The following is a 25211-nucleotide window of genomic DNA, read 5'->3' as shown; positions in this document are numbered from 1 at the left end:
CAAATATTTTCTCCCATCTGAGGGTTGCCTTTGAGTCATATTTATGGTTTCCTTTACTGTGCAAAAGCTTTGAAGTTTCATTAGGTCCCCTTTGTTTATTTTTGTTTTTATTTCCATTTCTCTACGAGGTGGGTCAAAAAGGATCTTGTTGTGATTTATGTCATAGAATGTTCTGCCTATGTTTTCCTCTAAGAGTTTTAGAGTGTCCAGTTTTCCCAGCACCACTTATTGAAGAGACTGTCTTTTCTCCATTGTATACTCATGCCTCGTTTATCAAAGATAAGGTGATCGTATGTGCGTGGGTTTATCTCTGGGCTTTCTGTCCTCTTCCATTGATCTGTATTTCTGTTTTTGTGCCAGTACCATATGGTCTTGATTACTGTAGCTTTGTAGTATAGTCTGAAGTCTGGGAGCCTGATTCGTCCAGCTCTGTTTTTTTTTCTCAAGATTGTTTTGGCTATTTGGGGTCTTTTGTGTTTCCATACAAATTGTGAAATTTTTTGTTCTAGTTCTGTGAAAAATGACATTGGTAGTTTGATAGGGATTGCACTGAATCTGTAGATTGCTTTGGGTAGTATAGTCATTTTCACACTGTTGATTCTTCCAATCCAAGAATATGGTATATCCCTCCATTTGTTTGTATCATCTTTAATTTCCTTCATCAGTGTCTTATAGTTTTCTGCATACAGGTCTTTTTTCTCCTTAGGTAGGTTTATTCCTAGGCATTTTATTCTTTTTGTTGCAATGGTAAATGAGAGTGTTTCAATAATTTATCAGATTTTTCATCATTAGCGTATAGGAATGCAAGTGATTTCTGTGCATTAATTTTGTATCCTGCTACTCTACCAAATTGATTGATTAGCTCTAGTACTTTTCTGGTAGCATCTTTAGGATTCTCTATGTATAGGATCATGTTATCTGCAAACAGTGACAGTTTTACTTCTTCTTTTCCAATTTGGAATCCTTTTATTTCTTTTTCTTCTCTGATTGCTGTGACTAAAACTTCCAAAACTATGTTGAATAATAGTGGTGAGAGTGGGCAACCTTGTCTTGTTCCTGATCTTAGAGGAAATGGTTTCATTTTTTCACGATTGAGAATGATGTTGGCTGTGGGGTTGTCTTATATGGCCTTTATTATGTTTAGGTAGGTTCCCTCTATGCCTACTTTCTGGAGAGATTTTATCATAAATTCATGTTGAATTTTGTCAAAAGCTTTTTATGCATCTATTGAGATGATCATATGGTTTTTATCCTTCTGTTTGTTAATATGTTGTATCACAATGATTGATTGGCATATTTTGAAGAATCTTTGCATTCCTGGGATAAACCCCACTTATCATGGTGTATGATCCTTTTAATGTGCTGTTGGATTGTTTGCTAGTATTTTTTTGAGGATTTTTGCATCTAGGTTCATCAGTGATATTGGCCTGTAGGTTCTTTGTGACATCTTTGTCTGGTATTTTGTTTGTTTTTGTTGTTTTTTTGCAGTATGCGGGCCTCTCACTGTTGTGGCCTCTCCCGTTGTGGAGCACAGGCTCCGGATGCGCAGGCTCAGTGGCCATGGCCCACGGGCCCAGCCGCTCCGCTCATGTGGGATCTTCCCGGACCAGGGCACGAACCTGTGTCCCCTGCATCGGCAGGCAGACTCTCAACCACTGTGCCACCAGGGAAGCCCATTTGTCTGGTTTTGGTATCAGGGTAATGGTGGCCTTGTAGAATGAGTTTGGGAGTGTTCCTCCCTCTGCTATATTTTGGCAGAGTTTCAGAAGGATAGGTGTTAAGTCTTCTCTAAATGTTTGATAGAATTTGCCCGTGAAGCCATCTGGTCCTAGGCTTTTGTTTGTTGGAAGATTTTTAATCACAGTTTCAATTTCAATGCTTGTGATTGGTCTGTTCATATTTTCTATTTCTTCCTGGTTCAGTCACGGAAGGTTGTGCTTTTCTTAGAATTTGTCCATTTCTTCCGGGTTTCCATTTTATTGGCATATAGTTGCTTGTAGTAATCTCTCATGAGCCTTTGTATTTCTGCAGTCTCAGTTGTTACTTTTCCTTTTTCATTTCCAATTCTATTGATCTGAGTCTTCTCCCTTTTTTTCTTAGTGAGTCTGGCTAATATTTTATCCATTTTGTTTATCTTGTTAAAGAACCAGGTTTTAGTTTTATTGATCTTTGCTGTTGTTACCTTCATTTATTTTTCATTTATTTCTGATCTGATCTTTATGATTTCTTTCCTCCTGCTAACTTTGGGGTTTTTTGGTTCTTCTTTCTCTAACTGCTTTAGGTGTAAGGTTAGGTTGTTTGAGATTTTTCTTTTTTCTTGAGGTAGGATTGTATTGCTCTAAACTTCCCTCTTAGAATTGCTTTTGCTGCATCCCATAGGTTTTGGGTCATCCTGTTTTCATTGTCATTTGTTTCTAGGTATTTTTTGATTTCCTCTTTGATTTCTTCAGTGATCTCTTGTTTATTTAGTAGTGTATTGTTTAGCCTCCGTGTGTTTGTATTTTTTACAGGTTTTTTCCTGTAATAGATATGTAGTCTCATAGTGTTGTGATCAGAAAAGATACTTGATACAATTTCAATTTTCTTAAATTTACCAAGGCTTGATTTGTGACCCAAGATATGATCTATCCTAGAGAATGTTCCATGAGCACTTGAGAAGAAAGTGTATTCTGTTGTTTTTGGATGGAATGTCCTATAAATATCAATTATGTCCATCTTGTTTAATGTATCATTTAAAGCTTGTGTTTCCTTATTTATTTTCATTTTGGATGATCTGTCCATTGGTGAAAGTGGGGTGTTAAAGTCCCCTACTATGATTGTGTTACTGTCGATTTCCCCTTTTATGGCTGTTAGCATTTCCCTTATATATTGAGGTGCTCCTATGTTGGGTGCATAAATATTTACAATTGTTATATCTTCTTCTTGGATTGATCTCTTGATCATTATGTAGTGTCCTTCTTTGTCTCTTGTAATAGTCTTTATTTTAAGGTCTCTTGTGTCTGATATGAGAATTGCTACTCCTGCTTTCTTGTAATTTCCATTTGCATGGAACATCTTTTTCCATCCCCTCACTTTCAGTCTGTATGTGTTCCTAGGTCTGAAGTGGGTCTCTTGTATACAGCATATATACGGGTCTTGTTTTTGTATCTATTCAGCCAGTCTATGTCTTTTGGTTGGAGCATTTAATCCATTTGCACTTAAGGTAATTATCAAAATGTGTGTTCCTATTACCATTTTGTTAATTGCTTTGGGTTTGTTTTTGTAGGTCTTTTCCTTCTCTTGTGTTTTCCGCCTAGAGAAGTTCCTTCAGCATTTATTGTAAAGCTGGTTTGGTGGTGCTGAATTCTCTTAACTTTTGCTTATCTGTAAAGGTTTTAATTTCTCCATCAAATCTGAATGAGATCCTTGCTGGGTAGAGTAATCTTGGTTGTATGTTTTTCCTTTTCATCACTTTAAATATGTCCTGCCACTCCCTTATGGCTTGCAGAGTTTCTGCTGGAAAATCGGCTGTTAACCTTATGGGGATTCCCTTGTATGTTATTTGTTCCTTTTTCCTTGCTGCTTTTAATATTTTTTCTTTCTACTTAATTTTTGATAGTTTGATTAATATGTGTCTTGGCGTGTTTCTCCTTGGATTTATCCTGTATGGGACTCTCTGCGCTTCCTGGAATTGATTAACTATTTCCATTCTCATGTTGGGAAGTTTTCAACTATAATCTCTTCAAATATTTTCTCAGATCCCTTTTTTTCTCTACTTTTTTGGGACCCCTATAACTTGAACATTGGTGCATTTAATGTTGTCCCAGAGGTCTCTGAGACTGTCCTCAATTCTTTTCATTCTTTTTTCTTTATTCTGCTCCCTGGCAGTTATTTCCACTATGTTATCTTCCAGCTCACTTATCTGTTCTTCTGCCTCAGTTATTCTGTTATTGATTCCTTCTAGAGTATTTTTAATTTCACTAATTGTGTTCTTCATCACTATTTGTTTGCTCTTTAGTTCTTCTAGAGCCTTGTTAAGTGTTTCTTGTATTTTCTCCATTCTGTGTCTGAGATTTTGGATCATCTTTACTATCATTACTCTGAATTCTTTTTCAGGTAGTTTGCCTATTTCGCCTTCATTTATTTGGTCTTGTAGGTTTTTACCTTGCTCCTTTGTCTGTAACATATTTTTTTGTTGCTTCATTTTTGTTTTTTTTTTTTTGATGTGTGGTGCTGTATTCCTGTCTTACTGGTTGTTTGGCCTGAGACATCCAGAACTGGAGTTTGCAGGCAGTTGGATAGAGCTGGGTCTTGGTGCTGAGATGAGGATCTCCAGGAGACCTCACTCTGATTGATATTCCCTGGGATCTGAAGTTTCTCTGTTAGCCCAGTGGTTTTGACTTGGAACTCCCACCACAGGAGCTTCAGCCTGACCTCCAGCTTGGCAACCAAGATCCCACAAGCTTCGTGGTGTGGTTAAAAAAAAAATAAGAAGAAAAAAAGGAGCAGTACAGTATCAAAGAATAAAAAAAATAAAATTAGAAAGATGAAAAATATATTAGGAAAAATAAAACTATAATTGAAACATCTGCAACAAGGTAAAATAAAACCACAACAGAAAAAAGAAAAAATAAGGGTGGGGTGGGGTGGGGGTACAAGCCAGAAGGAGAGATCACCAGTCATTGGGGGTTCCTCCATCCCCTTAGGTGTCTGTGGTCCCCCATCGGTGCCTGCTAGGTGCCCTAGTTGTGAGGAGATGCGAATTTTGTTTCCTCCTAGTACACCATCTTGACCCTGACTCCCTCTATTCATTTTTGTCACAGTGCTGCAGTATATGTTAAGAAAACTGGTAGCTCAGGAAATTGAGTGCTTTTTAGTGTGGTTGTATTTAAGAAATGAAGATATGTGAGGTGAGGTCTTTAACTATCCCCACAGCACCCATCATTAATTCATTTAATAAACATTTACTGAGTATGTATTCTGTACTAGGTATTACTATATATACCGATAGGGAGTGATGTAGTTTCCCTGACCTTGTAAATTTCATTCGTAGGAGAGGAAGATAATCAGTAAACAGATGCATTGGAGTTATGTGTGATGGTTGAAAAATAAAAGAATCAACAAAGTGCCTTGCATTTTTGGCCCTCTATTATTTAGTTTACTATTAGAATAAACATAGCAAGACCTTTACAACCTTATTAACATCTATTGTATTTCAGATTTCTATTTTCTTTATTTCCCGCAAGAAGTTTTATAGCATCTGTTTGGGGATAAATTTAAAAAATTGCTTGTTTTGCTCCTGATGGATATAAATGTTTGTATGAACTGAAAAAAAAGAGTTTTTTTGGTGTTGTCTTCACTTTAAGCGGTTGTCTTAATGAGCATTTAGAAAATGCCAGGTATTATGTTAGGAAGTGTGGGTATAAAAATGCTTAAGATGGTTTCTGTTCTAAGGGAAATGAATCTAGTGATAAAAACTAAACTTGTAAAAGCACACATCCTTGGAAAGAGTAGCACCTACTACCTTGGAGGGTGAGCATTAGAAGGAAGATTTGCTTTATAGATCACAATTAAGGAACTTGTGAACAAGGGAAGAAAGATATGAAAGGGAAAGTTGGTAAGGGTATCAAAAACAATCATGATTTTACCTAGTTCTTGCCAGATTTTGGCTGTGGAAAATATTATTTATAAAGCCTGGTAGTAAGGCAGAATATTGATTCTGTAATTATGTATGCTTGTGTATTCTTACTTTTATGTGGTTGATTGACTTAAAATTTCAAATTAAATAAATTACATCTTACTCTAGAGTTATTTTTTACACATTCTTTAATTCAGCAAATCCAAGTTTGTTCCAGTTGTTTGTTAGGCTCTTTACTAAGTGTTAGGAAACCAAGAATTGGCTCTATTCCTGCCCTCAGGGGTTCATAGTCTAGTAATAGAAACAAACAAACAAGAAATTACTTCTCAGACATCTCCTGCTCAGTCTTCTTTGCAATCTTATCTACTGCTATTAGCTATTAAATGTGGGAGTTCTTAAAGGCTGATTCCTAGATTTTAATTTCTGTTCAGTCTACTCCCTGATATGTATAAGTGTCCTATAGAAGACAGGGCTTCCAAATTTTCCATTCTAGACTCTCCTCTGAGGTAAGACCCTTATATGTAGCTGCCTTCTGGACATCTCCACTTGGATGTTTCAGAGACACCTTATCTCATCATTCGTTAATTTCACTCATTCAACGAATATTTATTAAGCACCTACAGTGTAACACAAACTGTTTTAGTTGCTGGGGAACATGACAAATTTCTTGCCCTAACAGAGTTTATGTTATAGTGGAGAAAGAAAGAAAATAAACAGATAAAAACAGATAAACAAATACATATATCACAACATCAAAAATAAGAGTAATGAGGGAAAATAAAGAAGGGTAAAAACAGAGTGTGTGACTAGGGATGCTGTTTTAGACAGGCTAATCAGGATAGGCCTCTCTGAGGAGGTGACATTCGCACAGAGCTTGAATGAAGTGAGAGAGTGGGCCATGTGAAAATCTGGTGGCAGAGCATGCCAGGCATAAGGGCATCACAAGTGAAAAGTCCATGAGATGGGAATGTGTTTATCATGTTGGAAAAAGAGAAAAGAGGCTAGTGTGACTGGAGCAAGATGAGGAAATAAAAATGAATGGTTGAAATTGTAGTTGGTGAGCAAGTGGTATAATGTAGTCTCATATGCCATCGCAAAGATTAGGGATTTTTTTCTAAATGTGTTGATAAGTGCATCTTAGAGCAGAGGAATGACATGATCAGGTACATATTTTAGAATTATCACTCTGGCTACTATGTGGATAATAGACTATGTGGGGTAAGAGTGGAAGCAAGGAAACCTTGTGAAATAAAGTATTGCAATGGTCAGATAATGGTGTTTGAGACTAAAGTGATAGCAGTGGTCTGATTTGGAATATATTTTAAAGGCAGATGGGCCAGGATTTCCTGATTAGGTTGGTTGTTGGGTAAGAGAGAAAAGTCAAGAATGACTCTTAAATTATTGGTTTGAGCAACTAGATGAATGGTGGTATCATTTCTTGAGATAGGAACATCGTAGGGCAGAGCAAGTTAGGAGAATAATTAAGAGTCTTTGGTTTATGCATATTAAATTTGGTCTGTCAGCTCATGTACATAATGTTACATGAAAGAATGGAAACACAAACAGGTATAAACTCATTTATTTTATATATATATATAAAGTTCAAGAACAGGCAAGACTTATTCTGGCTAACAGAAGTTAGAATAGTGGTAATCTTTAAAAAGGGGGTGCTGACTGGGAAAAAAACATATAGGAAATTTCTGGGGTGTTGGAAATATTTTATGTCTTGATCTGGGTGATAATTATATGGACGAATACATGTAAATATAAGATTTGTTCCCATTACTGTACATATGGAGTACCTTAAGAAAATATTAAAACATTAAGAGGATTTTTAACCTTCAGTTGGAGATGTTGTGAAAGCAGTTTGTGACACAGAGTCCGGAGTTCAGGGCAGAGACTGGGGCTGCAGATAAATATCTAGAGTCAGGTATAGATGTTTTGAAGCTGTTACTTAGGAAGAGAAAAGAAATAGAAAAGAGACATGTAAAAGAATGTAAATGGAACACTTCAACATTTAGAAACAGCTGTAACAAAATTTTCCAAGAGATCAAATAAAACAAGGGTTGATGACTGAGAATTGTTACAACCAAGACCTAACCTAGTCTTCCTCCTCCAGTGTCCTCCATCTCAACAAATGTAGCTTAATAAACCAAAACATGGGATCATCCTCAACACCTTCCTGTTTGTCATTTCTGTCTCTAAGTACTAATTTTATCTTTTACAGAACTCTCAAACCTACAGCTTCTCTCTACATTGGGAGATGAAGATGAGAGGAATGATTAGCCTCAAAGTTTACCAGATTTAGCAAATAAAGATACACAATGCCCAGTGAAATTAGAATTCAGAAGCAAATAATTTTTTAATATAATTATGTCATGAACATTGCCTAGGCTGTACTATTACACAGAAAATACTTAAACTAAAAAGAATTTGTAATTCATCTAAACTTCACATTTAAATGGGCATCCTATGTTTAATTTCTGCAATGAGGCTGGAAATATGTAAGCAATACAGGGATTATAAAAATAGGATTTTGTATGCCAATTTAAGGAGCTTAAGTTTTAACTTGAGGGCAGTGGAAAGCCTTTAAAGAGTGTTAAGCAGATGATATTAGATTTGTATTTTAGGTATACAGTGTGGATAGTGGACTGCAGAAGGAGGTGATTTGAAAGGCTATTGGGATCTATGTAGCAGGAAAGGTTTTGGGGTACAGATAAAGTTTTTGGTAAGATGAAAGAGGCCTGAGTATGTTTTAAGTGCTGGTAGGAAAGTTGGAGTAGAAAGGGAGAGACTGAAAATACAGGATAGTAGAAATGGAAGGATAATTAATGAAGAATTCTCATCACATGCAACTTTCTCTACTAATTGAAAGGTAAATCTTTTATATACAGTTTATTTACTCCTGTGAAACCTGGAGCTCTTGAGATAAAGGTGTTTTTAAGAATTCTTTCTCCTTTCTGTAGCAAGTCAGGTTGTTCAACATACATTAAGTTTTTCTTCTAAAACTATTACAAAATCATAGTCATTAAAATCCATTTTTTCCTCAAATTTGAGTTCTCTTTTCTGTATTTAGAGTTAATGACAGGTTAAATAATGAAAATACTGAAGTATATTTTTATTATAGATAATGCATCTTGTGGAGTTTTACTTGCTGAGAAAAATTACCCTTCAACCCCTCAAAAAACAAAGAAAAAAGCAAGTATTGAAGCAGAATAACCTTATAAACCATAAATTTCATTAATATGGGACATACTATTTTCTTTTAAACAACACTTTTATAGGATTTATTTTTCAGCTATTTAAGCCAATAATGGAAAACATTTTTGGAGCTTAGCAATTAGATTGCATTATTGTTACATGAATATGTACTCTATATAAAGTTAATGAAAGAGGATTAAAACTTAAAAATTTTCCAATTTCCTTAAATTGGATGTCTATTAATAATTAATTTAAAGTGAAAATAACACATTTGCTTTGTAGCCAGAACTGTGTTCTATGCTAAGGAACTGAAAATCAGTACATTAGGCCTGGAATCTAGAGGTCTTTGGGGAGGAATTCAGACTTGATTATGTATATAACAGGAGCTACTATCTGAGTGGCTACTCAGAGTAAAGTATTATTATACTTTTCATTATATGTTTTTTATAGCATTCCTATCAGGTAAGTTTTTCATTTGTTTTATTTTTTAGCAATTTTATAACTGAGAAAAATGAGGTTTAGATATTAACCAATATGCTTGAGGAGCTTGTGGCAAGTCTTTCTCAATCTAAAACCTGTACTTTTTCCACTGTACCGTATGGTCACTATATACTTTGGGGAGCAAATTGGAAGAGGGCAAGAGTGTCAGCAGGAAGATTCATTAATAGAAAGTTGCAAAGGTTTTTGGTGGGAGATTGTGGTGGCTTTAACTAGGATGTTTTGTAGGAGAGATGGAATAATATGCGTGGATTAAAGATAATTTTGCCTATAGAGTTTATGGATTGGACATAGAGGATGAAAGAGTGAGAGGTGTCAATAAAGGCTTCTAGGTTTGTGTCTTAAGCAGCTTTGATGGATAAAGGTGCTAGATAATGTGATAGGAAAGGCAGGAGATCTGAAGGCACATAAAGATGAAAATGTTGGAAGGGCCATTGGCTGTAAGTTTCCAGGTCAGGAAAGCAGAACAGGAGTATACAATATTATAGATATTTTAAAATTCATGGTAATGGGTGAAATCACCCGGGAAAGAGTATCTAGAGAGTAAGCAAGAAAAGGGGGTTCAGGATCAATTCTTGAAAAACTCTACAGTCACATGGAAAAGGAAAAGTGGGCAGAGAGAACGGGGAAAATAAACAGCATATGGTATCATAGAAGGTAAAGGAGAGCTTTTGCTCCTTAAAGGGAGAGTGGCCAACTATGCTGAGTGCTGCTTGGAGGTCCAGTGTTATAAAGAATTTTGAAAAATTGGAGGACTTCCAGTTTCTGGTCCAACATGAAAGGAACTTAGAAGTCACTACTCTGTCCTAACAACAAGTAGAAACCTGAACAAACTGAAAAATAAGCAACTCTTTATAGCTCTTTCGAAGAAGTAAGTAAGGTCACATGGTCAACTGCTACACCAAAATATGGAAAGACAGACAGGTGGATACATAGAATAATGACTTACCAGAGCAGAAACACATGAACAGAAACCTCCCTGTGAACCAGTGCTGGGGTGGGAAACCCAAAAGTGTGATTGATGAATTGCTAAAGGCTCAGTGTGGACAACTCTGAAAGTTAAAAACTCAAGAGGGACCCAGTCATCAGAGGAACCTCCACACTTTTGTGAGTTTTACCTCCAGAAACTCTACCAGATCCTCACAGTGAAAATCAGAGAAGAATACCCTCATGCTTCTGGTAGTGGAAAGGGAAAAGGAACCATTTTGAAATACATCAGAATATTCTGTTCTTCTTAACAAAGCCTGCCCTCAACAGAAAGTGTTTTAAAATAGCCTAACTTGCTGGGGTTTTATCAGAGCCTAACCTACCTGGGGAGGGGAAGTACCTGATTCCAGCCAGCTCTCCCCTTCCAAGTGGAGGAAGGAAATTATTCAATTCCAGCTCCCTCTAGCCTTCCACATGGGCGAATGGAAGTACCCGATTACTACAAGATGGTCCTTTCTAGCCATCCTGTCTCAACTCAAGGGGGAAAAAACTGAGAAGAACTGGTGATGTTTGCAGTCCAGGGACACAGGCTCAATAAAAGACTGAGACCTAATCATAGAACTGTAGAATGCTTCCCCATCCCTACAATTTATCAGTGCATTACTAAAGACGTATTCACCACAGTTGCTATTACCCAGTACATGATGTCCACATTTTAGCAAAAAATTACAAGCCATACTAAAGGGCAAAAATTACTGTTTAAAGAGGCTGAATAAGCATCAGAGCCAGAGTCAGATGTGGCAGTAGTGTTAGAATGATCAGACCAGAAATGTAAAATAACTATGATTAATGTGCTAAGGCAGTTATAGGAAAAAGTAGACAACATGCAATATAAGCAGAGAGATGGAAATTCTAAGAAATAATCAAAGGAGTGCTAGAGATCAAAAACACTATAGCAGGAATGAAGAATGCCTTTGATGGACTCAGTAGTAGAATAGACACAGCTAAGGAAAAAATATCTGAGTCTGAGGACATGACAATAGAAACTTCCCAAACTGAAAAGCAAAGAGAAAAAAGGACTAAAAAAAAAAAAAGAACTGTGGGACAACTACAAAAGGTGTGACATATACATAATTAGAATTCCAGATGGAAAGAAACAGAGAAAGGAACAGAAGCAACATTTGAAACAATAATGACTAAAAATTTTCCAATATTAAAATGTCAGACATTAAACCACAGATCCAGGAAATTGAGAGAATACAAAGCAGGATAAATGCCCCCAAAACTACATATAGAAATATCAGATTTGAACATCAGAAAATCAAGCAAAGAAAATATCTTGAAAGAAGTCAGAAGGAAAAACACCTTACCTATAGAAGAGCAAAGATAAAATTTACAGACCTCTCCTCAGAAACCATTCAAGCAAGAAGAGAGTGAAGTGAAATATTTAAAGTATTGAGAGAAAACAACCACCAACTAGAATTCAGTACCCTGTGAAGTTATCCTTCAAAAGTGGGGGAGAAATACATACTTTCTCAGACAAACAAAAATTGAGGGAATTTGTTGCCAGTAGGCTTGCCTTGTAAGAACTATTTAAAGTTCTTCAGGAAGAAGGAAAATAACATGACAGTATAGGTTTATCTATCTTAACAAATGTACCACTGTGGTGTAGTGTGTCAATAGTAGGGGAAGTTGTGCATGATTGGGGACAAAGGGGTATATGGGAACTCTGTACATTCAGCTGAGTTTTGCTGTGAACCTCAAACTGCTGTAAAATATGAAGTTTGTTAATTTTTTAAAAGTCAATTGCATTTAGGATCAAGAAGGAAATTGATGACTTTGGCAATAATAATTTTAGTGGACTAGTAAGGAAACTAGATTGGAATAGGTTAAAGAGTTATAGAAATTGAGAAAGAATAAAATATATAAAGAAGCAAATTGGGACATAAACAATATAAAATGTGTGTGTGGAAGGGAAAGTAAATGTGTAAAACTTTTTAATGCAATTGAAGTTAATTTGTTTTCAGCTTAAAGTAGACTATTATAAGATGTATTATGAATGCCTTAGGTAATCAAAAAGCAAAAATCTGTGAGAGATACACAATGATAAAGAGAAAAGAATCAAAGCATACCACTAGAAAAAAACCCCATCAATTCACAAAGAAAGACAGCAATAGAGGAAGAAAGGAACTATAAAATAATCAGAAAGCAATTAACAAAATGGTGATAGTCCTTACTATCAATAAGTCTGCACCTCTCAGTAATTATTCTAAATGTAAATGTTTTAAATTCTTCATTTAAAAGATATAGAGCAGCTAAATGAAAACAAAATAACTATATGCTGTCTACTAGAGACCCACTTAAGCTTTAAGGACACTAAGGCTGAAAGTGAAGGGATGGACAAAGTTATTCCATACAAATAGAAACCCAAATAAAACAAGGGTAGCTATACTTATATGAGACAAAATAGATTTTTAAGTCAAAAGCTGTAATAAGAGACAAAGGATGCCATTATATAGTGATAAAGGGGTCAGTTCATCAAGAGGATATAACAACTGTAAGTATATACTTACTGAATTTTGAAGCACTGAAGTATATTAAACAATTATTAACAGATCTAAAAGCAGAAATAGGCAGCAGTGCAATAAGAGTAAGGGACTTCAATACCTGACTTTCAAAAATGGATAAATTATCCAGACTGAAAATCAGTGAGGAAATAATGGACTTGAACTACACTTCAGACTAAATGCACCTAACAGAAATATACAGAACATTCCACCCAACAACAGTAGAATCCACATTCTTCTCAAGTGCACAGGAAACATGTTCCAGAATAGATCATATGTTAGGTCACAAAACAAGTCTCTAACAAATTTAATAAGATTGAAATTATATCAAGTATATTTTCTGATTGCAATGGTATAAAACTAAAAATCAACAATAAGAGCAAAGCTGGAAAACTCAAATATTTGGAAATTAAACAACATACTTATGAAAAACCGATGAGTCAAAGAATAAATCAAAAGAGCTATTAAAAATATATTGAGGGGGGGCTTCCCTGGTGGTGCAGTGGTTGAGAGTCTGCCTGCTGGTGCAGGGGACACAGGTTCGAGCCCTGGTCTGGGAGGATCCCACATGCTGCGGAGTGGCTAGGCCCATGAGCCACAACTACTGAGCCTGCACGTCTGGAGCTTGTGCTCCACAACAAGAGAGGCTGCGATAGTGAGAGGCCCACGCACCGTGATGAAGGGTGGTCCCCGCTTGCCACAACTAGAGAAAGCCCTCTCATCAAAACGAAGACCCAACACAACAAAAATAAATAAAGTAATTTAAAAATATATCTTGAGGGCTTCCCTGGTGGCGCAGTGGTTGAGAGTCCGCCTGCCAATGCAGGGGACATGGGTTTGTGCCCCGGTCCAGGAAGATCCCACATGTTGCGGAGTGGCCAGGCCCATAAGCCATGGCCGCTGAGCCTGCACATCCGGAGCCTGTGCTCCGCAATGGGAGAGTCCACAACAGTGAGAGGCCCGCGTACTGCAAAAAAAAAAAAATCTTGAGACAAATGAAAATGGAAACACAACATACCAAAACTTATGGGATACATCAAAAGCAGCCTTACAAGAGAAGTTTATAGTGTTAAACACCTACATTAAGAAAAAATTAAGACCTCAAGTAACAGCCTAATCTTATACTTCAGGGAACTAGAAAAAGAAGAACAAACTAAGTCCAAAGTTAGCAGAAGGAAGAAAATTAAAATATTAGAGCAGAAAGAAATGATCTAGAAACTAGAGAGACAATAAAAATGATTAACTAAACTAAGAGTTGGTTTCATTAAAAGATAAACAATTGAGAAACTTCTATCTAGACTAAGAAAAAAAGAGAGATGACTCAAATTAATAAATTATAAATGAAAGAGGAGGCATTACAACTGATACCACAGAAATGCAGAGGGTCATAACAGACTTTTATGAATAATTATATATCAACAAATTTGATAACTTAGAAGATATGGATAAATTCCTAGAAATGTACAACTTACCAAAACTGAATCACAAAGTAATAGGGAATCTGAACAGACCAATAATGACCAAGGAGATTAAATCAGTAATTAAAAATTTCCCAGCAAATAAAAGGAACCAGCTAGCTTCACTGGTGCATTCTACCAAACGTTTAAAGAAGAATTAATATGAGTCTTTCTCAAACTCTTCCAAAAAGTTGAAGAGGAACACTTCCAAAGTCATTTCTGAGGCCAGCATTACCACGGTTACTAAATTCAGATCAGGGCATTGAAAGAAAATTACAGGCCAATATCCCCACTGAACATAGATGTAAAAATCCTCACCAAAATGCCATCAAACCAAATTTAAGGACACATTAAAAGGACCATATACCGTTATCAAGTGAGATTTATCCCTGGGACTCAAGGATGGTTCAACATAGGGAAATAAATTCATGTGATACACCACATTAACAGAATGAAGGGTAAAAACCATATGAGCATTTCAATAGATGTTGAAAAAGCATTTGACAAAATTCAACATCGTTTCATGATGAAAATTCTCATTAAATTAGGTATAGAAGGAATGTACCTCATCATAATAAAGGCCATATATGACAAGCGCATAGCTAACATCATAGTCAGTAGTGAAAAGTTCAAAGCCCTTCCTCTAAGATCAAGAATAAGAAAAGGATGCCCACTCTTGCCACTTCTACTATACTATTCAACATAGTATTGGAAGTCCTAGCCAGAGCAATTAGGCAAGAAAAAGAAATAAAAGGCATCCAATTAAGAAAGGAAGAAGTGAAATTATCTCTGTTTACAGATGACTTGATCCTATATTGAAAACCATAAAGACTCCACCAAAAACCTTTAGAACTAATAAACAAATTCAATAAAATTGTAGGATACAAACTCAACATACAAAAATCGGTTTCATTTCTATACACTAACAAAAAACTATCTGAAAGAGAAATTAGAAGGCAATCCTGTGAGATAATAGAAAAAATATATATACTGGGTCTCTGCCCCCAGTTTCTGGCACAGAACTCCTAAACCCTTATAATTTCCTAAGTGTAAGAATGCTAGGAGCATCTCTTTGTTTTAATATGTGGTCTTTGACCTCATCCCTGACACAGGACTCCTACAACCTTGTAAATTCCTAAGTGATAAGAGTACTAGTGGATATTTTGTTTTAATGAAGCAACTCTGGATGGGCTTCTGGATGGCTCTGGTATAGGGACTGGTCACCAGAAAGATGAAGCCATGATTAGAAGCTTGGAATTTTCAGCCCACAGCCTCCCCTTCTCCAGAGAGGGGTGAGGGGCTGGAAATGAAGTTAATAATTGATCATGACTATGTGAGGAAACCTCCATAAAAGTCCCAATAGTAGAGGGTACGGAGAGCTGCCAGGTTGAGCACAGAAGCTCCTGCACTTGGAACTCTCCCAGACCTCACCTGATGTGTTTTTTTATCTGGTTGTTCATATATATCCTTTAATAAATTGGTAAATGTAAGTAAGTGTTTCCCTCAGTTCTGTAAGCTGCCCTAGCAAATTAATCAAACCTGAGGTGGGGGTGATGGGAACCTCTGATTTGTATCCAAATCAGACAGAAGTTGTGGGTAACCTACTACTCACAATTGTCATCTGAAGTAGGATGGGAACAGTCTTGTGAGACTGAGCCCTTAACCTGTGGGATTTGACACTATCCCCAGGAAGATAGTGTTAGTACTGAGTTGAACTGTAGGCTGCCTAGCTGGCGTTGTAGAAAATTGCTTGTTCTGGAGAAACCCACACACACATTTGGTGACCAGACCGTGCGGGTTTTGTGTGAGTAGTAAAGTAGACTCACAGGAGAAAGACTCATAAGAGGTAAAACAGGTTTTTCCTTTTAAAATCCCATTTACAGTAGCATCAAAAACAATAAAATACTTAGAGATAAATTTAACCAAGCAAGTAAAAGACCTGTACACTGAAAACTGAAAGACATTGATGAAAGTAATTGAAGAAGACAGAAATAAATGGAAAAATATCCCGTATTCTTGGATTGGAGGAATTAGTGTTGTGAAAATGTCCATACTATCCAAAGTGATCAACAGATTCAGTGCAATCCCTATCAAAATTCCAATGGCATTTTTCACAGAAATAGAAAAACTATTCAAAAATTTGTATCAAACCACAATAGAACCAAAATACCTAAAGCAATCTTGAGAAAGAAAAAAGCTGGAGACATCACATTTCTTGTTTTCACTTTATATTACAAAACTATAGAAATGAAAACAGTATGGTACTGGCATAAAAAGAGGCACATAGACCAGTAGAGAGCACACACATAAACCTACGCATGTATAGCCAATTTATTTTTTTTTTTTGCGGTACGCAGGCCTATCACTGCTGTGGCTTCTCCCGTCGCAGAGCATAGGCTCCAGACGCGCAGGCTCAGCGGCCCTGGCCCATGAGCCCAGCCTCTCCGCGGCATGTGGGATCCTCCCAGACCAGGGCACGAACCCATATCCCCTGCATCGGCAGGTGGACTCTCAACCACTGTGCCACCAGGGAAGCCCTAGCCAATTGATTTTTGACAAGGGTGCCAAGAACATAAAATGGGGAAAGGATAGTCTCTTCAATAAATGGTAATAGGGAAACTGGATATCCACATGCAAAGGAATGAAACTGGAACCCCATCTTACATTAGTCACAGAAATTAGCTCGAAATGGACCTGAAACCCTAAAAACTCAAAGAAGAAAACCATAGGGGAAAAGCTTGACATGGGTCTTGGCAATGATTTCTTTGATAAGGCACCAGAACACACAACAAAAGCTAAAATAAACAAGTGGGACTACATCAAACTAAAGAACTTCTGCATAGAAAAGGAACAGTCAGTAAATTTAAAAGGTAACATACAGAACGAGTGAAAATATTTGCAAATCACATATCTTCTAAGGGGTTAATATCCAAAATATATAAAGAACCTATATAACTCAAGAGCAAAAAGCAAATAATTCAATTTTTAAATGGACAAAGTACCTGAATAGACATTTTCCCAAAGAGCATATACAGGTGGTCGATAGGTACATGAAAATGTGCTCAATATCACTAATCATAAGGGAAATGCAAATCAAAACCACAATGAGATATCACCTTGAACCTGTTAGGATGGCTATTATCAAAAAGCCAAAGCTAACAAATGTTGGCAACGATGTGGAGAAAAGGGAACATTTATACACTGTTGGCGAGAATGTAAATTGGTACAACCATTATGGACAACCATATAGCAGTTCCTCAAAAAATTAAAAATAAAACTACCATGTAATCCAGCAATCTCACTCCCAGGTATGTATCCAAAGGAAGTGAAATAAGTATCTTGAGGAGTTATCTGCACTCCCATGTTCATTGCAGCATTATTCACAATAACGAGATATGGAAACAACCTAAATGTCCTTCACTGGATGAATGGATAAAGAAAATATGATATAGATGTAGAAAATGGCATATTATTCAGCCATAAAAAGAAGGAAATCTTGCCATTTGCGACAATCTGTATGAACCTGTAGGGCATTATGCTAAGTGAAATAAACCAGAGAAAGATAAATACTGTATGGTATTGCTTATATGTGGGGGGAAAAAGCCAATTTCATTACAGAGAATAGAACAGTGGTTGCCAGGGTCTGGGGGATGAGGAAATGGTGAGATGTAGGTTAAACAGTACAAACTTTCAGTTATAAGAAAAATAAGTTCTGAGGGTCTGACATTAGCATGGTGAATAGTTAATAATATGGTATTGTATATTTTAAAAGTTGCTGAAAATATATTTTAAGCTTTCTCACAATGCACACTCCACTAATGTTAACTATGTGAGGTGATGGATATGTTAATTACCTTGATCTTGGTAACCATTCCACAATGTATGTGTATATCAAATTATCACTTGTATGCTTTAAATATATATATTATTATATTTGTCAATTATTCCTCAATAAAGGTGGGAAAAAAAGAAAAAAATAAAGTAAGGAAGTAATGATTATCTATAGAGATTAACTCTGATGGGAAATAGGGGAAAAGAACAGTAACTAGAGGGAGAGGCAGGGTCAGAGGAAATTTATTCTGTTTTGTTTTAAAGATGGGATATGTGGGACCATTTTTGAGGGCTAATGGGAATAATAGAAGGAAAGAAGAGGGAATAGTTGAATGTAACTCAGTAGGCAACTGGAGCTCCCTGTGACATAGAGATCTAGTTGAAGTTGACCTGAATTTCACTTTTTTAACCTAAAGCAATGAAAAACCTTCCACATACTTCTATGTTTTCTTTTCCATGCTTCTTTGCTTCCTCCTGGTTACATTTCCCTTTCCTGTTTCCATGCATGCTGTCTCAGTTTCATATTCCATCATCTCTCTCTCTCTCTCTCACACACACACACACACACAAACACACACATGCACACCTTTCTATACAAATCAAGCATCTTATAATTTGTGTGTCATGTGTTACATTAAGTGCCATTTCTTATGCTCTTGCATGTTCTGCCCCTTCTCAAAAGCTGTGTTCCTAAGTTTCTCTTCCTGACTATAGCTTTACCATTTCTGGGATGCTGGTCTATGAGAACTTCCTTATATTATTTTGAAGAAGATATACAGATGGCCAATTAGTACATGAAAAGATGCTCAATATCCTTAGTCATTAGGGAAATGCAAATCAAAACCACAATAAGGTATGACTTCATATCCACTAGGATGACTATAATCAAAAAGACAGATAAGGGAATTCCATGGTGGTCCAGTGGTTAGGACTCGGCACTTTCACTGCTGTGGCCTGGGTTCATTCCCTGGTCGGGGAACTACAATTCTGCAAGCTGCACAGCACGGCCAAAAAAAGAAAAACAAGACAGACAATAATAAATGTTGGTGATAATGTGGAGAAATGAGAACCTTCAAGCATTGTGGGGTGAATGTAAAATAGTACAGCTGATTTGTAAAACAATTTGGCAGTTTCTTCAAAATTTTAAACGTGGAGTTACCGTAGGACTCAGCAATTCTACTCTTAGGTTTATACCCAGGAGAAATAAAAGCATACATCCTTACAAAACTTATACATGAATGTTCTTGACAGCATTTATTCACAACAGGCAAAAAGTGGAAACAACAGCAGTGTCCATCTCCTGATGAATGGGTAAATAAAATGTGGTATATCCATACAATAGAATATTATTTGGCAATAAAAACCAATGAAGCACTGATACATGCTACAACTTGGATGAACCTTGAAAAAACTATGCACTGTGAAATAAGCCAGTCACAAAAGGCCACATATTATATGACCTCATTTATAAGACGTGTCCAGGATAGGCAAATATATAAAGACAGCCATAGATTAGTAGTTACTTAGGGCTGATGGGGATGGAATGGAGATTGACTGCTAATGGTTATGGGGTTTCTTTTAGTGGGGACAAAAATGTTCTAAAATAGGCTGTGGTGATGATTGCACAACCCTGTGAATGTATTAAAAACCATTGAATTTTACTCTTTAAATGGGTGAATTTTATGGTGATTTATATCTCAATAAAGCTATTTTAAAAAATAAAAACAAAAAGCTCCCTATACTATTAAATGGAGAAAAGAAGTCCTTGAAAAGATGAGGAAGGATGAGATCCAGAATACCAGTGGAGGAACTGGCATTTAAAAGAGGGAGATTTCTGTTGTGATATACTTGTAGATACAGTGGTAGCAGGGCAGGTATTGTGCTTAGAAGGACCCCATGCTTCATTTAATGCTCTGTTTTCACCATCTTGACATTTTAAATAGCTTTTAAACATTGGGGCCCCACAATTTTAATTTGCACTGGGCCCCCAAAATTATGAGTCTCGAGTGAGTAGTTGGATGCTGTTTGATGTCTTTTATTGTTGCAGGGAAGAGTGAGCCAAAGATGTCAGTTGCAGATGGTAGAAGGAAGGAGGCTAGAGGTTTAAGGAAAATTGGGTGATTTTGAAATAGTCATGAGAAGCTAGAGAGGTGTAGAAGAGGTGCCAATCTGTGGCTACTCCTTTTGAGTTTGTGGTGCTGTTGGTATGCCACATTGTATAATTTTCTCCAACACTTAATTGCACTGTGGTACAGTGGATACTGATGTTAGGGTTCATCAGGCTGGGGATTTGTCAGGCATCTGTGATAGGAGGAGAAAGCAATAAGAAGGTAGTTATAATGATGGTTGGTGGTAGATAAGGAAGGAATAAGACAGGAGAAAGATCATGGATGAGATAACATTGTAGGATCAGTAAATTGGAGATTTCAGTGACAGGGAAGTTTATTTCCTGAAGATAATTGTGCAGGGGTTGGACAAATATAGGAAGCTATTTGAATTGATTGATTCTGTAGTTTCTATTGATGGCAAGGGCTAAGTTTGGTCATAGAGTGAATGAAATGCCATGAGGGGAAAAGGTTATTGGAAATGCAGAGATCAAGCAACTTAGAGACCAGTTGGTTGGCTGGGTTATTCCCTTGGATGATGAAATTGCTGAGAATGATGACAGGAGTGAGAGAAAAGGCTGTATGCAAGGTGTGAAATTTTCAGTGAAAGAAAGGAGTTAATAGTTGACAGTAAGTACCTCACTCTTTGCTCCATACCTTTGTTCTTTCCTTTGCTTGGACTATATCAATACCTTACCTCTTCTACTTCCCTCCCCTCCTCTTTCTTTATCATCCTCTTTATCCCCTTACCCTCAACTCAAAATCTTGTCATTCTCAAATTGCATTCTCCTCAGTTATGTTGAATATATTTAAACTTTGAATATTATTCTACTTTATTTATTTATTTTAATTAATTAATTAATTTATTTTTGGCTGTGTTGGGTCTTCGTTGCCGTGCACCGGCTTTCTCTAGTTGCAGCAAGCAGGGGCTACTCTTCGTTGCAGTGCACGGGCTTCTCATTGCGGTGGCTTGTCTTTATTGTGTAGCATGGGCTCTAGGCATGTGGGCTTCAGTAGTTGTGGCACACGGACTCAGTAGTTGTGGCTCGTGGGCTCTAGAGTGCAGGCTCAGTAGTTGTAGCGCATGGGCTTAGCTGCTCCACGGCATGTGGGATCTTCCCAGACCAGGGCTCGAACCCATGTCCCCTGCATTGGCAGGTGGATTCTTAACCACCAGGGAAGTCCCTGAAAATTATTATAAACACATCTTGAAAGCATAAGACAAGTCACATAACTTAGGACAAGCAGTCACTGAACAGTTTTCAGTGCAGGGACTAGTTGGTAAAGCAATACACTTTCCTTTTTTGTTTGTTTGGTTGTTTTTGTTTTTGTTTTTTGGCGGTACGCGGGCCTCTCACTGTTGTGGCCTCTCCCATTGCAGAGCACAGGCTCCGGACGCACAGGCTCATCGGCCATGGCTCACGGGCCCAGCCGCTCCACGGCATGTGGGATCTTCCTGGACCGGGGCACGAACCCGTGTCCCCTGCATCGGCAGGTGGACTCTCAACCACTGCGCCCCCAGGGAAGCCCGCAATACACTTTCTTGTAGTTGCAGCTTCCTGATGTCTTAGAAAGGACTCTTTATTTTTTAAATAAAGATTATTGCATAATAAAGATATTTATATAAATATATTTAATGTTTTCTCTAAAATTTAGTTTTAAATAGTGACAAATAAATAGATCTTGTTATCATTTTTCTTTTCACAAAACACTATTTGGGAGATGTTACCTTAAATTTGGTAGGACAATTTTTTGAGCTGAGTATATTTCAGACTATTTTGTCTTTCAACAGATTTTTTTTTCCTTAAATATATTAAAAACCTTACTTTTTTTAAAAAAACTTTTTAAGTTTAAAACTTTCTTTCAAGTTGAGGGAATTATAGATAGAAATATAGATCCCATTTTAATTATAACACAAATATATAAAAAACAATAAAAATAGGACATCTGAGACATGATACAAATGTTTTTATAGCATTGTAAAATGTGTTTTATGATTCTGAATTTGTTTCAGCCTGAAAAAGATCCTGAACCTAGAGATACAAGTTCTCGAACAACATTAAGCTCTCATCACCTAAATATCAAGGTTCCATCATCTCACCAGAGGTCTGTTGTAGAAAGCAGTGCAGGTAGATCAGTTGCTAAAGTTCTGCTGCCTCAGCCCCTCAAACCTGCGTTGGTAAGCACTGGCTTTTTATTAACTAATTCTTGAAAAGACTATAAAAAGAAAATGTACTTATTAGGAAAATTTAGGTATGCATTAATGTCTTAGCAAATCTAGGAAAAAATGCGGAGAATCTATGTACTTACAGCTATATACAGGCAGATCCTTTTTTTTTTTTTTGCGGTACGCGGGCCTCTCACTGTTGCGGCGTCTCCCGTTGCGGAGCACAGGCTCCGGACACGCAGGCTCAGCGGCCATGGCTCACAGGGCCAGCCGCTCTGCAGCATGTGGGATCTTCCCGTACCAGGGCACGAACCCATGTCTCCTGCATCGGCAGGCGGACTCTCGACCACTGCGCCACCAGGGAAGCCCCAGGCAGATGTTTTTTAAATGGATTGGCTGTTGACAATTGTGTCACTTGAGACCACTGGGAAGAGATTATTCCGGCAGAATTAAGAGTTCAGAGCTTCCCTGGTGGCGCAGTGGTTGAGAGTCTGCCTGCCGATGCAGGGGACACGGGTTCGTGCCCCGGTCCGGGAAGATCCCACATGCCGCGGAGCGGCTGGGCCCATGAGCCATGGCCGCTGAGCCTGTGTGTCCGGAGCCTGTGCTCCGCAACGGGAGAGGCCACAACAGTGAGAGGCCCTAATAACGCAAAAAAAAAAAAAGCGTTCAAATGGCATATTGGAGGGGGTAATACCTGAGAAAGGAAAGCAGGGAGGAAGGAAGATTGGGCTGGAATAGCCTCAGTCTTCAATGCAGATCTGACAAAGGCTCTCCCAGTGGGGAGGTCTGGAGCAAAGATTGTCCATTACAGGAATATTATGTTGGGCTGCTATGCTTAGATGTTGGCTGAGGCTTGCCCTAGAAGATGATGGCCTCAACCTGAAAGCTGAAGCAGATTCTAAAGGTGTTGCAGCTGGGCAGTATCAGCTAACTGCACTCCTTGCAGTGGAACAGCATTATTTGTAACCTTTGCATGGCAATTCCTAGGGTAGAATAATCCCTATTGTTCAGATGAACAAATTAAAAGATCATATAGGTAATAAATTAGAGAACTAACATATTTAGTGTACTAGGTAAATTTACTTATAATTTTTTTGATAAAATCTTCCTAATAATTCCAGATTATGTCTTGAACAACTAGTTTAAGAGATTTTAAGCCAGAAAGAAAGAGTTCAAGAAAGAAAAGACGAAAGAAAGAAAAAAGAAACCTAACACAACTTCCCTGTGATGTTCAGGTTTTATGAATTTGGGTTCCAGGCTTTGCAGCATGTAATGACACCTATTCAAAGAGATATATAATTTTTACCACATAGAGTTCTCTTGGAGGTTGTTTGACCTAGCTCAAGCCAAAAAATTCTTTAGTTTCCTGTCTAGTGTTTTAAAAGTTAATTAGCATATTAAAATTTTATTATTATGACATATGATCTAGTATACTATTAAAATTTTGTTTGTACTGTATTAAGGTATTTTATTTATTTCTGCTATTCAATTCCCTATTTCACAAAATACTGATAGAACACACATTCCAGTACTTCTGATAAGAAAAGCAGAGGCCTGTTAAAAAGTACTCCGTCTTCACAAACAGCTAGTTTAATGGTAAGTGTTATTAGCATTTGGCACTGGTAGTATCTATTTTCTGGTCCCCTGTTCTTCCCATTATTCTATTTCTCTTAGACCAGGGGAATATCGCACATAGACAATAATGTCTGTAATTTCTGTTGCATAAACATACTTTCACTGGAAGTACTCTATATACTGGTATACATGAAAGAAAGATTTCTGTCTTCTTTAAAAATTTTTTTTATTGTGGCAAAATATATATAACATAAAATTTACCATTTTAACCTTTTTTGTGTGTGTGTGTGTGGTACGCGGGCCTCTCACTGTTGCGGCGTCTCCCGTTGCGGAGCACAGGCTCCGGACGCGCAGGCTCAGCTGCCATGGCTCACGGGCCCAGCCGCTCCACGGCATGTGGGATCTTCCTGGACCGGGGCACGAACCCGTGTCCCCTGCATCGGCAGGCGGACTCTCAACCACTGTGCCACCAGGGAAGCCCCATTTTAACCATTTTTAAATGTGCAGTTCAAGTACATTCACATTGTTGTGCAACCATCACCACCAACCATACTACGAAATTTTTCATCTTGCAAAACTGAAATTTCATACCCATTAAACAGTAACTCCCCATTCTTTCCTCCCCGAGTCCCTTGTTACCACCATTCTACTTTCTGTCTCTATGAATCTGATTGTTCTAGGTACTTCATATAAATGGAATCATACAGTATTTGTCTTTTTTGTGACTGACTTATTTCACTTAGCATAATGTCTTCAAGGTTTATCTATGTTGTAGCATGTGTCAGAATATACTTCCTTTTTAAAGGCTAAATAATAATACATTGTGTGAATATACCAATTTTGTTTATCCATTCTTCTGTCTATGGGCATTTGGTTGCTTCCATCTTTTGGCTATTGTGAATAATGCTGCTATGAATAAGAGTGTAAAAATATCTCTTTGTGACCCTGCTTTCAATTCTTTTGGGTATATTACTTGAAGTAGAATTGCTAGATTCTATAGTAATTCTCTTTTTACCTTTTTGAAGAGCCACCATACTGTTTTCCATGTCAGTTGCACTATTTTACATTTGCACCACAATTTACAAAGGTTCCAATTTCTCTACATCCTTGCTAACACTTGTTACTTTTCTGTGTTTTTTTTTTAAATAATAGATGTGAGATGGTATCTCCTTGGAGTATAATTGCTTTACAATTGTGTGCTAGCCTCTGCTCTACAGCAAAGTGAATCAGCCATACATATACACACATTCCCGTATCTCTTCC

At 37.3% G+C, this 25211-nt stretch overlaps 1 protein-coding gene across 1 annotated transcript in view; it reads left to right on the top strand.

Moving 5' to 3' along the window:
- MEIKIN (meiotic kinetochore factor) overlaps positions 1–25211 on the top strand; it is a 71340-nt gene that overhangs the window by 27275 nt on the left and 18854 nt on the right. The window contains exons 9-10 of the mRNA XM_024741656.1: positions 8745–8815; positions 23889–23969. Coding sequence (XP_024597424.1) covers positions 8745–8815; positions 23889–23969 — 152 coding nt within the window. The remainder of the gene's footprint in view (positions 1–8744; positions 8816–23888; positions 23970–25211) is intronic.

Source organism: Neophocaena asiaeorientalis, unplaced genomic scaffold, assembly GCF_003031525.2.
Source record: "Neophocaena asiaeorientalis asiaeorientalis breed wild unplaced genomic scaffold, Neophocaena_asiaeorientalis_V1.1 scaffold773, whole genome shotgun sequence".
In the NCBI taxonomy this organism is placed as follows: Eukaryota; Metazoa; Chordata; class Mammalia; order Artiodactyla; family Phocoenidae; genus Neophocaena; species Neophocaena asiaeorientalis.
The sequence above is the reverse complement of the archived record's forward strand: the minus strand, read 5'-3'. Positions and strand labels throughout refer to the sequence as shown.